General features: G+C 40.8%; 2 protein-coding genes across 7 annotated transcripts; one reads left to right on the top strand and one right to left on the bottom strand.

The window, feature by feature from the left end:
* Positions 1–820: 820 nt before the first annotated feature.
* LOC137956827 (pentatricopeptide repeat-containing protein GUN1, chloroplastic-like) lies at positions 821–4,915 on the bottom strand. 2 transcript variants are annotated; one of them, XM_068804464.1, is made up of 5 exons: positions 4,321–4,915; positions 3,022–4,059; positions 1,750–1,966; positions 1,447–1,631; positions 821–1,336 (listed from the first exon to the last, which is right to left on the bottom strand). In XM_068804464.1, exons 1-5 carry the CDS (start codon positions 4,896–4,898, stop codon positions 1,078–1,080), a joined length of 2,277 nt encoding a protein of 758 aa, XP_068660565.1. In that variant the 5' UTR covers positions 4,899–4,915; the 3' UTR covers positions 821–1,077. The 2 variants fall into 2 exon arrangements, with proteins under 2 accessions (XP_068660565.1, XP_068660564.1); XM_068804463.1 differs by having other exon boundaries at positions 3,022–4,915.
* Positions 4,916–8,155: 3,240 nt separating this feature from the next.
* Positions 8,156–15,128, top strand: LOC137956426 (acyl-CoA-binding domain-containing protein 5-like). 5 transcript variants are annotated; one of them, XM_068803917.1, is made up of 10 exons: positions 8,156–9,499; positions 10,388–10,547; positions 11,778–12,305; positions 12,467–12,532; positions 12,635–12,801; positions 12,880–13,033; positions 13,133–13,627; positions 13,713–13,817; positions 13,957–14,240; positions 14,390–15,128. In XM_068803917.1, the coding sequence occupies exons 1-9, from the start codon at positions 9,468–9,470 to the stop codon at positions 14,230–14,232; spliced, it is 1,983 nt and encodes a 660-aa protein (XP_068660018.1). In that variant the 5' UTR covers positions 8,156–9,467; the 3' UTR covers positions 14,233–14,240; positions 14,390–15,128. The 5 variants fall into 5 exon arrangements, with proteins under 5 accessions (XP_068660018.1, XP_068660019.1, XP_068660020.1 ...); XM_068803918.1 differs by having other exon boundaries at positions 14,437–15,127; XM_068803919.1 differs by having other exon boundaries at positions 14,440–15,127.

Genomic DNA, 15,128 nt, shown 5'->3' on the forward strand with positions numbered 1-15,128 from the left:
TTTTATTAATAAAATAAAATAAGTTTTAGTGTAGTATTAACTAATAAAATTATTTTAAAAATAAATTATTTATAGTATAAAAAAGTGAATATAGTAAATAAATAAATAAAGTATTTTATTAATAAAATAAAATAGATTTTAATGTAGTATAAATTAATAAAATAATTAAAAAATAAAATAGGGAAAGCATAGGGAGAGAGCAATGTCTAGAACGTCGAGAGAGAGTGTTGAAACCAGTGCGCTAAAAGGCTCGAACCTTATAGGAAAACAATAACCGTACGGATCTTATACAAGGACTGGCCCGATATAAATATTTCAACACTCTCCCGCACGGGAAAACCCATGGAAATTCGAGGCCCGTAAAAAGCACACAGGGACAACCGTATAAACGCGGCAGGAGTAGGGCTACGAATTCGGGACCAACCTACTCTGATACCATGTTGAAACCAATGCGCTAAAAGACTCGAACCTTGTAAGAAAGCAACCCCACGGATGAGAGAGAGAGAGAGAGTGAAAGTGAATTACACATGTTATTCATTTTCACTTTCCCTCCGTAAGGCTACTTTCCCTCATTGTGCACTAACAGGGCCTAATTAGAAGAGCTCGGACTGCTGCGTAATTGTAAAAACGATCATATAGATTTATGAAGAAGATTCACAGTTTCTTTTCTTTCATCAAGTAGGATGCATTGATTGAGAAGAAAAGACCCAGAAAAAGAAACGCAACTTTCTGTAGGATAAACACGGAGAATAACTTTATTTTCGAAACATGGATTCTCCCATTTACAAGATAAAAAGATCGTATAGATTTATGAAGAAGATTCACAGTTTCTTTTCTTTCATCAAGCAGGATGCATAGTTTAAGAAGAAAAGACCCAGAAAAAGATACGCAACTTTCTGTAGATAAAACACGGAGAATAACTCTGTTTTCGAAACATGGATTCTTCCCTTTACAAGATAAATAAACAAGGTAAAGTACTAACATCAACAACCATTGAAGGCAACCATCTCAAAAATTACATTGATACAATACGGACTAAAGGCAGTTAGAATTATAACCAGATGTGCCTAACAGCTGCTATGAGACTTTTTGCAAATCATAAAGTGGATTAAACGGGCTTTGTGTGTGTGTTCTATCATCATGAAGAATAAGGACCTTTAGCGTGCCTGAATCCTTCAACCAGGCAGCCACCACTGGCCCCTCGGATCTAAATCGACCTATGTTGAATTTTTCGACATGGAAGGGAGCACCAATTCCTGCAAGAAGGGCTTCAATTGCACGCCGAAGGGTGCCATCTCCAGCCACCTTGCTGTGCTTTCCCCACCCAGTTAATATGCTGTACCAAAGTAGTAGAGGATTGAATGAGATGCAATACAAGTAACTGAGGTATCAGATGTGATTGGTTTCAGAAATCTTGAGGCAACTCTTTCAAATTGGGGTTTGTACCTTACATATTTGGGCAGCTCACGCCCATTGAAAACAACTGATCGGATATTAAGCAGCCATGAGTGAACCATAGCCTGAGCAGCACCAGAAGACATGAGATGCAAATCCAAACAGGACTCACTCCATAGGTTCTCCCAAACATGCCGCCTTTTTCCCTCAAGTACGACAAGCTGAGCCCCCCGTTGCTACAAGGAAACAGAGGAGAGTAAACGAAATGGCCAAGATCAGCTGTAGGGAATAATATAACCACAGCATCATTCATAAAGATAAAATGATAATGTTTTTTCGGTTAGATTAACTTACCTGGCCAAAGTGCCAGAGCATATCCGTCAATGCATTATAGAAAGCAGATGCAGTTGAAGCGTCCAGGCGCTTGACTTCGTCAAAAAGAGTTTGCGCTTGCATCCACACTTTCTCTCTAAACCCTGTTAGAAGTCCATGTGCCACACCATATACTTGATTGTCAAACAACCGAAGTTCTTCCAATAACATCGACGCATCTTCAAATGAATTGCAACGGCTTCAACATGCATCAGGCCAAAATAAATTATATTAGATACATGAAGATGCCCACTATGCAAAATGATCAACTTCATTTGTCAAAAAAAGCTCAAGAAGAACATGAAAAGTTAAAAAAAACACTTCATCCTGAAAGGGATGGAGTTATATCTAGGATGAGCACATTTTACAAACTCACGAAGAATCAAATAATGCAGATTGCTCCTTCAGCATGTATGTTGTGTGTTTTAGAGGGTCTGCTATGCTAAATTCATAAAGACAAGATGAAAGTGGAGAAAGAGAGCATACAAATCTGAGTAATAGGAAAGACAACTAACCCCGATGCTTAACACTTGTAAAAAAAATAAAAAAAATGATACTCCATATGCAGAATTGAATGATGTGCAAGAGAATACTCTCTCACATAAAACCCAATCATCATAAATTAGGATGATAGCCTCAAAACTTCAACTAAAAAATATATTCTGTATAGACAGAATCGCATCAGCAAAATCTTCTGATTGAATTGTTGATTGGACTGCATTCTTGTCAAGTTAATGGCTGGAGCCATTAATCAAAGACCTAGGTTAGAAGAAAATTTTGAATTCAAAACTCAGCTGCTAAAATTGGACTAGGAGGTTGTTGAGGTTTATCAGTAGTATCCACAGAAGGCACTTTCAACTATTGGATCACAGAGTAGACATGCCTGTCTAGTTCATTAAACTCTAAGGTATTTAAATCGATTAAAGTTTCTCATATGATACAGGACACTCTTGAAAAGTCCTTCAGACAATTAGGCTCCAATAGGATGATTAGCAGCAGCAGATGAACACATAAACATGTTAAAATTAGCTTCATTTAAGACTATATCACATCCAAGTACCTGCCCATCAAAATTCTACCAAAGCAAAATCTGCAAATAAATTTTCTGTTTAGAGGTCAAAATGAATGTAACTTTTAAACAAAGGGTTATAAAAATTTATAACAGACTATATCACATGAAATGTACTTCCAACCCTCTAAACATGACGACTATGAGGTCCTAAAGACGGAAAAGAATTGCTCAAGAATTTATACCTGCATGCATTTAAAATAGCAGAGAAGGTGACAACATTTGGCTTTATTTCCAGCTGATGCATCTTATGAAACATACCCAAAATGCATGCTATTTCCTCTGACTTTCCCTTGAAATCCTCGACCACTAGCTGCTTTTTTTCTACCACTAACCGCTCAAAAATCTTCATGACTTGGTCATCTCCATTTGCAATACCCATCTTGAGATCCTTCACATCCTTGACATGCTCCACTGAAGCCTTGCTTATCTCATCATCAGTAATTTCTCTGATTTGGGCACTCTTAGCTCGTCCAAATGCATCAATGATCGAATTATAAGTCACAACATTTGGCCTAATCCCCTCCCTAGTCATTTCATCCAATAGAGCTACCGCAGATTGTACCAAACCATTTTTACACAGAGCGTCTATAAGGGCACTGTACAGAACAACATCAACCTTCAAACCCGTTTTCTTGAACTCCTTAAACACCTCCATGGCCTCTTTATGCATACCTCCTTTAGCATATGTATCTATCAATGTCGAGTATGTCAAGACATTGGGTGTACAATATTCCGCTTTCATCTCTTCAAACAAATACTTCACTGCTTCATACTTCCCTGCTTCATACTTCCCTTGCTTCCCATACCCACCTAAAAGAGCATTATAGGTAACAGCATCTTTCTTGATTCCTGCACTTTCCATTTCTTCACAAACACCCAGAGCCTCCTGAAACCTCCCAAGCTTGGCGTATATTGAAACCAGTGTATTATATGAGACCCTGTCCAGTCCAATCCTTGCATACTTCATTTTCTTGAACAAATTTAAAGCTTCATCCAGTCTCCCAGCTTTGGCAAATCCGTCGATAACAGTACTGTAAGTGACCACATTTGGCCCCACATTTCTCTCCGTCATCTCTGCCATGATCTCCATTGCTAAATCCATCTGCCCACCTTTGCAGAACGCATCCAGAAGAGTGTTATAGGTGAAAATATCTCTCTCTATTCCTTGTCGAACCATTTCATTAAACATGTCCCTGGCAGACTCCCATGATCCACCGCGACTACAGACAGCAAGAAGAGAATTAAAGGTAATTCTATCAGGCTGTACCCGGTTTCTAACCATTTCATTAAAATACTCGAGAGTTCGTCCAAATTCAACGCCGCCCTTGCCACAGGCATCGATGACAGCATTGTAGGTCACCAGATTGGGCTTCAAGCCAGACTCTTTCATGGTCTCGAAAACCCTAATCGCCTCTTCCGATAGCCCACTCCGGGCATAGGCGCTGATCAAAGAAGAGAAAGTGTAGACAGTGTTACCATACCCCTCCGCCCGGGCAGCTTCGAAGATGGACCTGGCCATATCTACATGACCAAGGCGACCGAGGATGCTGATGATGGCCGAGACGAGCTTCCCCTGGCTAGCCCGATTCTGTTGACGAGCGACGGCAAAGTGAAAACATTGAAGAACCTTGGAAAGCTCGCCGCGGTTACCCAGTTCCCGGAGTAGAAAGGAGTAGTCTTCGGGGACGGAGAGCTTGGGGGCGAAGGAGAGTAGAAGGTTCTGGAAGGTGGGGTCGGAGGAGGAGGCATCGGGTAGGCGGATGGCGAGATGCAGCGCCTGCTCGGCGACAGAGGAGTGCCTGTTGGGACCGGGTCCGGGGGGCTTGGGACGATTGAAGTGGAACTTGGAAACGAGGCGGGTAGAGCGGCGACCGCGGAAATCGGCGGAGAGGTGGTGCTGGGTGGAGGATTGGCAGGAAAGGGAGACATTGCACTGGTTCTGCTGGGACTGGTGGTGATTGTGGTGATTTTGGGGAAAGTGGTGGTGATTCTGAAGAGGGGTTTGGGAGGGTTTGGAGGGGGTGATGGAGCAATGGGGAGGCGGAGTTGGAGTCGCCATTATTGTCTTGTTTTGGATCGACTGGCCTACGTTTACGAGAAGAAGATGGGGTTGGGTTTTATAGGCAGGAGTCTCACGTGTCTGCCGATTCGGACATTGATTTCGTTTTCGGATATCCTTTTTACGTCCTTTTTCCTTTTCGTTTCCTTTTCACACTCCGGCTTCGCCATTAATAATTTAATACGAAACACTGCCAAACAGCATCCAATATTATCTGAACTCAGACAGTATTCCCAGCAAAAAAAAAAAAAAAAAAGACTCGCAGCTGATGATGATAGAATACAGGAGAGTGGAATAGCTCGCGTCCAGTTTCATCCGCCCGGTATTTCCAGCAAATAGATACAGTAAGCCTATACTATCGCGTATCGGTCGATTTCATGGGATACGTTGATATGGAATAATATCGGCCGATAAGAGGAACAAAACAAAATCCGCAGGCACAGTGGTGACCATATCGGCATTTATATTACGTGTTTCATTGGATTAGGGAGAAGTCCATTAGATGCATTTGTGGCGCTCATAAATGACTACTTTATTAATTTAAAATGGGATTAAATTACGTTCACATTTTCAGCCATGGTTGGTTGTAGTCAACATTTTCTAGTGAACTTAGTGTATGCACTAAAGTGTAAATAATTAATCTTTGCAAGTATCTAACAAACCCATTGAGAAAGCCCTTGTGTGGTTATCGAGCTCGATCCCGATAATTTTAATTGAGTTCGAGCTGATCTTGAGTTTTAACATTTATTTAAAACTTTTCAAAAAATATATGTCAAATAAATTATATATAAAATTATACATACATTTTACATAAAATTGGGCATACATTTTACATAAAATTTGGGCATGACCTCTACTTAAAATTGGGCATAAGGGTGACATAGAATCCAACTCAGTCTGAACCTTCTTATGTTTGAGTCAAGCTTGATTTAAAGATTTCAAACTCGAGCTCGAGTTAACCTAACCTCGAGCCTAAAATTGTAATTGAGCTTGAGCCTAATAATTTTAACTGAGTCCGAGCTCGAAGGTGGGTTCTAATCCATTATCGAGATTCAATCCTAAACCTCCCCTATTATTTTTTTTAAATATATGCATAATTAATTTATTTGATATATATTTTATGTAGAGTATTAAATGTAGGTTAACCTCAAACTCGGCTAGAGCTCGAGCTCCAACTCTAGCCAAGTTCGAGCTCGAGCTCTAGCCGAGTTTGAGGTTAACCTACATTTAATACTCTACATAAAATATATATCAAATAAATTAATTATGCATATATTTAAAAAAAATAATAGGGGAGGTTTAGGATTGAATCTCGATAATGGATTAGAACCCACCAAAATTAATCTTTTTTACCCCAAATGTTGTCTAACTTATTTTGTAATTTTTGAATATGGCCATAAAGCTTCCTTAGTGCCCCTAATTGAAAATTTATATTTTAGGGAAAACTAAAAATGTTTTTCCTATGATACATATTTCCAAAAAAAAATTTTAAATAAAATCTTATTGCTATTAGAGACTTACTCGAAAATTACAATAAATATTTTAAAATTTTATTAGGAAAATTAAATGGACCTCTTATTGCCTCTTATAGGGAAATAAATAAAAATTCATAATCAATCTAATATATTACTATACTTATTGATAAATATTTAATCAAATAAAATGTCAAACACAAAATTGCTATGAAAATTGCCTAATACTAAAAGTGTTTTAGCATAAACTGTCAAATACTTATTCAAATTTTTTCTATACAGTTTTCTAGTCCATTTTGGCAGGAAAATCTTACTTAGAAAATTATATATTTTTTTTTAATAAAAATTTCTAATTAGAAAAATATTTCCAAAAAATATGAGGTACTAATAGTCCTTATATTTCTACTAAAAATATATTTTCAATATTTCTTAAAAAAATCACTAATAATATCTAGAAACGTATTTCTACTAAAATGACTTCAAGAGCAACGAGGAAGGGACAAAGAGTTTTTTTATTTTTATTTTTTTACTTATTTATGATCTCGCATATGTGACTTTCACAGGTGCAAAATCATCTTCAGGTGGGAGAACCCCGTCCCCCGCTCTCGATCCCGCAACTCACGAGCCCGTTAACGAGCTGGCTCGCGAAATTTTGAACGCTATCATGATTCGATCGAACTCGGCTGGTTAACTCAAATGAGCCGTATTTGGATCTCAAACCGCTCGCAAACCGGCTCGGTTCTATGCTAGGAAGGGGAATGGTTAAATGATACGGAGGTCTAGTGGGCTTCAAAGACGTAACGAAAGGAACCAATGAGAGGCAGGCCCATTTGTTATGTTTTAAACAGTTTTGTCTCAGTAAAGGAGAGTAGTCGAGATGTCACGTCGAGATGTCAAAGAAGGCATTCGATAGAGAAGACGCAACGTCAATCTGTCAGAGAAAAACGTCTAATCGTGCCTCCTTGGCAGAACAACGGCCTTTCTTTTCGAAATAGAAAATTCACCCGCATCTCCACCCCTACCCAATACACTACAACTCCTATGGCCTGTATGTGTCTAGAGGGTAGGGGCTGGTGTCCCCTCTCCTAACGGGTCGCCTCCGTTGCTCTCCAGAGGGACTCCAACCGATCTTGGAGTCTGTCAATCGAACTGCATTGAGTGCAACTGGGGAGCCCCATCCTTTGTATAGGAGAAGGTAGGTGACTTTTTGCCCTAAATCATCTAGAGAGAGAGAGAGGGCACCCTAATGCTGTGTATGCATAGGTATTAGGGTTTAAATGGTGGCAGGTGGAGGGCACCCTAATACGTTCTGGTTCTGGTTCTGAACGTTAAATGGCCCCCTCTATTAAACCAATTAAAGACACAGGACATTTTATTATTGTATATGTACGAGCCCTTCCAGGCCCCAGAGCTCGGGGCGGGAACGATGGACACGCCCGCAGGCCAAGCTACCAGGAAGGCGCACGAAAGATTTTGGCCGAATCAAAAGATTTGCCTGGCTGAAAATGGAATATTTCGACACTGTTGCAGAATGCGGAGCCTCCCCACTCCCCCGAAAGTGATAGCGAAAGGGATCAAAGACTGTACCTATATAGTTATCGGTGTTCAAGCCAGAATCAACGTCCAGACTCACTGCGTCTTGATTCCTCCGACAAAACCGGTCAAAAGAATCCGTGATTTTCTTCCATTTTTGTACTATTACAATTTACAGTATGACTGCATCTCGTGTAATGTACATACTGGGTTCCTCGACTCAGTAGCAGGATTTGGGTGAGCGTACCAGTGGCCTCTGTGGGGACTGGAAAATTTCTCAGGTTTCGATGTCTTTAAAGTTTCGAAGCTGAGTGAGACACGGCGTCCGATGCACCATCGCCGTTTCCCAAGTTCAAACATGCTTTGATTGATCGAGACGGCTTCCCCTCACACTCGCCGTCTTTCTTTCTCTCCATCAGTCACTGGGAAAGGATTTTAATTTACTAGTATCGGCCTTTTGGTTAATGGGAATTGAGACTTGAAATGCGAGAAGTGGGATTGTATTGGTTGGTTCCTCGGAACCAACGCTTGCTTAACAGTTATTTAAGCTTTCCAGTTCTCTGTTTGTAAACCTAGGCACCTCCGACTGCACTTAGAGACATAAAGGAGTCACGCGGGGGAGATTCCGCGGATCTCGCGGGTCTATCTAACACTCACTCGTTCACAGACTCACAGTTCCGCACTGTACTTAACAGTTGGGCTCAGAAGTAACGTAGCGTCTCCTTCGTTTTTCTCGGAAATCGAAGGTGTACTTTTCCACGCAAAGCTGCCTTCTCTTTCCACCTTCAGACTACTGTTTCTCTTAATTGGTGTTCGTTCATCGCGCCAAACTCAAGGCCTCCTGCTTCTGCTGTTCATCGCACCCAACCTAGGGGAGTTGGGACTTTTCAAGTTTGCTCATCTTCTGTTCGAATAAATGCTTCAGTTAATTGCTACAGTATCCTAGCAGGTTGAATGGTTAAAGTAGGCTCTAACCCATTTGCAGGTATCCTTTATCTGCAATCAGACAATGAGGACGAGACCCATCGGCCTCATGAGATGGGAACCATCACGTCAGTCATCTCAAGTCAAGTGTTCAGCACTTGCCATATATGGCTTGCAGTTTGAATCGTGCTCTGTTTCTTCGTCAAAAAGCCTAAGGCTAAAAAAGCTCCTCCCATGGCCACGGGAAAACAAATTCCCCAGAGCTTTTACTGTTTAACTTTAACCATGTTTCAGTGCAATGTAATGGTTTGGATCGTTAGAAAGAGAAGAACGGTCGTCGGCGCTGGAACTGGAAGAGTAGAAAGTTGAAAATGCACGCCAGCCGATGCATATTAACGAAAAGCGGTCGAACAAAACACTGTAATCACCATTCACGTGTAATGCCATTGTAAATGGTCCCATGAAGTTCACTGGGAGAATAAATGAGCATCGATTTCAGAAGGAGATGTGACAAATGACAAGGCATTGCATCGGATTAATTCAGGTAAAACTCGGTTCACTGACCCTTCATTTGGCTTGATGACCTACCAATTTGGTGGAGAGTCAACAGGTTGATGGCCCCAGCGAAGGAGATTGATTCATGTTCAAATTCAATTATGCGGCAAACATGAGGTAAGCCCTATTACATCGACAAGATGTTCAATCTGAAAGAAATATTAATTGATGGAGCTTGGAAGATACCCATCTTCTGCAGAGGTGCAAAGTAGAGAGAATCGTAGCTCTGCTCTGTGAACTGTGAAGCCTGAAGAGTAGTATTAAAGAGTAAACACTGTACCCAATTCCCGAAACTTGAATCTTGTGAAAAAAAAAAAAAAAAAAAAAACAAGCCTGCTTTCTTCGAGGCCTTGAAAAGAGACATTTCTAGATCTACATCAATAAACCACCTAGAAATTTGAGAGAACTTCCCATCCATCAATCCCAAACATAGTGAAAAACACTAAATTTTTCCTGCCTTGAAAACTCACACCCACCAAACCTAAAACCCCAAACGCTCCCATCATTTCCCAAAACCCAATGCCATCATTTTCAGTTAGACAAGTGAACAAGGGTAAAGAAACGTATACTACACCGCTCCAGAAAGAAAACAAATATATTTGAGAAGGAAGAGACTATTAGCTGCATGGGAATGTGTGTGTGGACCTCCCTCTCTCTGCTTTACAGTCTCTCCGTCTCCTTTTGTCTTAATCAGACTCCTATGATTTACATCACTCTTTATTAATACTTCAAAGCTATGAGAAGTTATCTAATTATCTGTCCTGTCGATTTATCCATGTATTTTCAGACCAATTTTCTTTCGTTATTATCTTTGGTTGTTGCCACTTGCCACCTCCATCGATTGCTGTTAGTTGACACAGTGAGAAGACTTGAAAGCACCTTTCTTTTCATGTCTACAGAAACTGATGTGTGATATTTCACTTGGCTTTGTTGGTGTACTTTTCACCCAGCCATATTATCTTTCTCGTTTTCACTCTTGAATGGGTTCGAGCTGAAACTTTACAGGAATTCGGAGAAACTGGTAAAAGGAGAGATGGGTTCTCTAGGCGCCGAGCTAGTGACGAAGAAGGCAATGTGGCTCTATCCAAAGGCCCCGGGCTTCAGTCCTTCCGAAAGATGGGGACACTCAGCATGCTGTTCGAACGGGGTTGTTTACGTTTTCGGAGTATGTATGCCAAACCCAGAGATTCATGATCTTCTTTCTTCTTTTATTCTTAAACCTTGACGTCTGTTATCTTTGCTTTTAATTCCTCTGGTTTCATCTTCCATTATACTCATATTGCATAAGTAGCGCGGAGCTGGGTGTCCTTATGATGCTGTTTTTTTTTTCGTTTGGGGATTTATCTTTTCTCTTTTATATAAGACATTCTAATGGTTGGTCTGCTTTGCTAATTTCTTTCAACTTTTTATAGTTGTTTGGATCCTTCGCACTCTGCTTTATGGTTTTTGTAATTTTCTTCTTCTGCTTCAAATTTCACATATCTTTTTGTGCGTGAAGCTCCGTGCTTTACTTTCTTTTATTGGTTTCCTCAAGTGAGAAGACAAAATTCTAGTGACGAACTTACGTCATTATCTTTGCGAAGATCATGCTCCTAAATTGGATTGTTGTTCCTTTTGAGTTTTAACCCTTATCTTTTGTTTTAGTTGATTTTAACAACTGCGAATTTATTGATAACGGGTCTTTGGTATATTCTGGACACCTTTCTTTTGTTCGCATTATAATCTAATTTGATTTTTCGATTTTCTTTCGTCTTCCCTTGAGAGTTAAGAGTTCTGGTCCTGGGTTTAACTTTTTGTACAACAGATCCATGCTTGCTTCATTAATCGCTATCTGCGTTAGTAGGTGCTTTCTTCCTGTCTTCCCTTGAGAAATTCAAGTAACTATGCCTGGTGATTGCTTCTGACGATGGTACTGAGGAGATTGAGTAGAAGCCTGGAGGTTTCAACTTTACCTATCTGTTTCTTTTTTCTATCAAACAACAGTGCCAGTACAAATAATCTTAAGGTCCTGCCGTTAAATTTCTAGTTTCTACATCTCTTTTTTGCTTTGTTGTCGTGGTCGCCCTTTTTTATGTTTTCTCGTCAAAGAGATGATTCTGTATCTTTATTCTTAATTTTTGAGTTTCGTTATCTTTTTCACTGGTGCTGGTGTGGTTGATTCACTTGCTACCATAATCGGCGAAGACAAAAAAGGCTGAGATTTATTGTCATCTTTCTGATCTCCCTCTCTTGTTTCCTTCTATCTGCATACAGTCATTAATTTTCTAATTCGTTTCCCTTTTCCATGCGTTTTGCTAAATTTACTTCCCTTTTTTACCGTCTTCATATAATTTCTGTTGTTCCCCCTTTGCTTTCACTGCATTCTTATCTACTATCTGATTTTACTCCATTTCAGGGCTGTTGTGGTGGACTACATTTCAGCGATGTCCTCACACTTGATCTCAATAAAATGGTGTGGAGCACTCTGGTGACTACAGGTCAGAAGCCTGGTACGAGAGATAGCCATAGTGCTGTTCTTGTGGGACACAAGATGATAGTTATAGGAGGAACAAACGGGTCCAAAAAAGTAAATGATCTTCACATATTGGACCTGAGAACAAGAGAATGGACTCGACCTATTTGTGAAGGGAACCCCCCTTCAGCCCGTGAAAGCCACACTGCTACCGTTCTAGGAGACAGTAAATTAGTGATATTTGGGGGTAGTGGGGAAGGGGAAGGAAACTACTTGAATGATGTACATATTTTGAATCTGAATACAATGGCATGGAGTTCTCCTGAGGTAAAGGGTAATCTTCCTGCACCAAGAGATAGCCACACTGCAGTTACTGTTGAGAATAAGTTAATTGTGTATGGTGGAGACTGTGGAGATCGGTATCATGGTAAAGTTGATGTTCTTGACATGGACACATTAACTTGGTCAAGGGTATGTTTACCTTTTTACCATTCAGTTATGTTAAATTTTCTTGATGGGTCTATGTTACTCTGATTTCAAGGAGGTGGATGTTTCCCCGCTTAAGCCATTGTTTGCATAGAAAGTAGATGCGGCTTAGGTTTATGGTTGATGAATTTGTTTTCTTGTCTCAGTTGCCAGTTCAAGGATCCTTCCCAGGGGTTAGGGCAGGCCATGCAGCTGTAAATATTGGCTCCAAGGCAAGATTGCATTTTCTCAAAGCATATAAAATTCTAGATTGATAGTCTTGAAAAAAGAAAAAAAATGTTAACATTGTTCCTTTTTTTTTTTGTGGTTTGCAGGTCTACATCATCGGTGGAGTAGGAGATAAACATTATTATAATGATGTCTGGGTTCTTGATGTGAGTGCTTGTTCATGGAGCCAAATTGGAATATGTGGACAGTCACCACAAGGCCGGTTTTCTCATAGTGCTGTAGTAGCAGATTCTGATATTGCCATTTATGGAGGGTAAGCTTTTCATCACTGTTTTGTTTCAGGCTTCTTATATTTAAATGGTGCAATATCTTACTTGTCAGACACTGGCAGATGTGGAGAGGATGAGAGGCCCTTAAATGAGTTACTGATATTGCAATTAGGAGGCGATCACCCTAATGGTCGTTACAATATATCTTTGTGTAAGATGTTCGGTAGCCATTGGAACCAAGAAAAGCGGAGGTTCTTGAGGGGAGTGGAACATTCGGTAAGGTTGCTCAAGCTTAAGACCTTAAGGTCTCTCTGTACAGAGATATCGAAAAAATGTTCTAATTTGCATTGGGGTCCATTCCTGTTTGTTTTGTAGCACAAAAATGTTGTTCTGGGAAACAGAGAACCAAGTCAAGGAGGATGTGATGTGAATGGAGAAGTAAAGAGCACCAGTTTACGTAATTTAAATAACCTGAAGAGGAGGAAGACATCCGACTTTAAGTCATGGAATCTAGAATCAGAGCAAGAAGAACACTCCCTTTCAGTATCCCAACAGTCATCTCCTTCACAATCCGACCAAGAGCAGATCCCTGGCCATAAGCTGTCCTCTGTAGCATCTGAGACCATGTGTGTCTCTCCACCTATTGGTTCGTTCAAGAAACAGAGTTTGAGCCACAACCAGTCTAATAGTGCATTAGAGCAGAGAAATCACATTAGAAGGAACGGTCGGGATTTTCATTTTACTCCTGGTGATTTCCGCAGGCAGCCAAAGGCAGACCAGTTCATTCATGTTGTCCATAACGGAAAACCCGACACGCATATCCCACGTTCAGATCATAAGGCACCAGAGAGACAGGTTATTCCATCATTGGTATGTCCAAACTTTGAAAACTTTCTAACATCCAACACAAATTTATCTTTTCCAGTTACATCAGTGCATTGGTTTGCTTCTACAGATTGGAGCTAAAGTCCATGGAACTGTAGATGGAGCTTTTGATTCTGGGTACCTCATGACTGCAAATGTCAATGGCCAGATTCTGAGAGGAGTGTTGTTTGCTCCTGTAAGTTTCCTTGGATTATAAAACCATGCAGGAACCCAAATTGCAAGATGTTTTAGCATTTGCCACACCAAATCAATGTTCTTATATAGAGAATTATTCACACATGCTAAACTGATTTTGCTCTGCTCTGCTGAAGCAGGGACCTGGCATTGTCCCCAGAGCATTTGTTCCACAGACTACATGTGTGGCTACTCCCGTCGTCGTCGCCCAACCTTGTCCAGGTCCAGCACAAGCGAGCGCCCCATATGCAAGACCTCAGCCGCAAGCAATTTCGCCAGGTCTAGAATCCGGCCATCACATCCAGCCGTCGGAATCAATGGCGGTCTGCAGGCCAACCCCCAAACGAGCGAAGCTCAATAGCGATGATCTTCAAGGCGTGGTTCTCACTCTGGGAAGTTGTCACAGCAAATCATAGTTGTCTGGGTAAATAAATCGGACTCCATCCGCATTCTTCTTCTTTTTCCTGCATATAATTACGTAAATGATCAAAGTAATAATAGTTTGCATTTTCTTGCATTCTTTTTTTTTTTTTTTTTTTGTCCCCCGTCTTTCATCGTCTGCTCCAAGAACAGAGCAATTTTTTAGGTTTCAATTGAAAGATGTTTGGTGTAATTGGTAGCAGTGGGAAGGGATTCGGTCCGTGTCCGTAGTGAAGAGAAGGGAATAAGGCCGCCCGCGCAAGGCGCGCGATTTGTTGCAGAGCTGTCTTCTACCAAAAGTTGACCGTGACTCGAGTCCCATCCCACGGGCACCATTTATTTCACATGTGCGAGAAGCTGGGCCCACGCACTGTTTCTGGGCGGGGTCGCCAGCGGTCGCGTCACATCATCACCATGGCAGGTGAGGTGGTCGCTGGTAGATTCTAATTGGATTACAGTTTACTGGAGCTGAAGAGGTGGTACCGGTCGTACTAGGTCTCACCTGCGTGTACGAAACATCGCATCACCCGGAACGCAGGATCTGAAAATAAATCTCTATCGCTTCCGAAAAACGGATCGGAGGGAAACATGATAACGTGGGAGAAAATTGGAGTACGGAGATTCCTCGGCATCGTTTTGGGTCTTCTTGGACTTGATGCTTCTTCTCCTTCTCCGTTCGCTTTCTCTCTCTTCTCTTCTTTAAACCCTGGTAGTGTTTAAGACTTTTATTCAGAGAATCACTAAATCAACCATTACCCACAAGGCAAAATTTGATTGCACTCCTCATTGTTCAGAGAATGGTTTATGTATTTTTTTTCTAGATAAGATATTATTTATTAAATGTATTTGGTAAAAGTAACTAGCTCGTGCCAGTTCGGTTCGATTCGGTATC

This window comes from Aristolochia californica, unplaced genomic scaffold, assembly GCF_029961685.1.
Source record: "Aristolochia californica isolate CCGP_79_NKW_82.1479 unplaced genomic scaffold, dmAriCali1.0.hap1 SCAF_2, whole genome shotgun sequence".
NCBI lineage: Eukaryota > Viridiplantae > Streptophyta > Magnoliopsida > Piperales > Aristolochiaceae > Aristolochia > Aristolochia californica.

Coding starts and splice junctions, on each gene's coding strand:
- LOC137956827 (XM_068804463.1), bottom strand. CDS start 4,898: ATGGCGACTCCAACTCCGCCTCCCCATTGCTCCATCACCCCCTCCAAA. Junction 1,632..1,749: donor TGCTCTGGCACTTTGGCCAG/GTAAGTTAATCT, acceptor GTTTCCTTGTAG/CAACGGGGGGCTCAGCTTGT. Junction 1,337..1,446: donor GAGCTGCCCAAATATGTAAG/GTACAAACCCCA, acceptor ACTTTGGTACAG/CATATTAACTGGGTGGGGAA.
- LOC137956426 (XM_068803917.1), top strand. CDS start 9,468: ATGTTCAAATTCAATTATGCGGCAAACATGAG. Junction 12,533..12,634: donor CTGTAAATATTGGCTCCAAG/GCAAGATTGCAT, acceptor TGTGGTTTGCAG/GTCTACATCATCGGTGGAGT. Junction 13,034..13,132: donor TGAGGGGAGTGGAACATTCG/GTAAGGTTGCTC, acceptor TTTGTTTTGTAG/CACAAAAATGTTGTTCTGGG.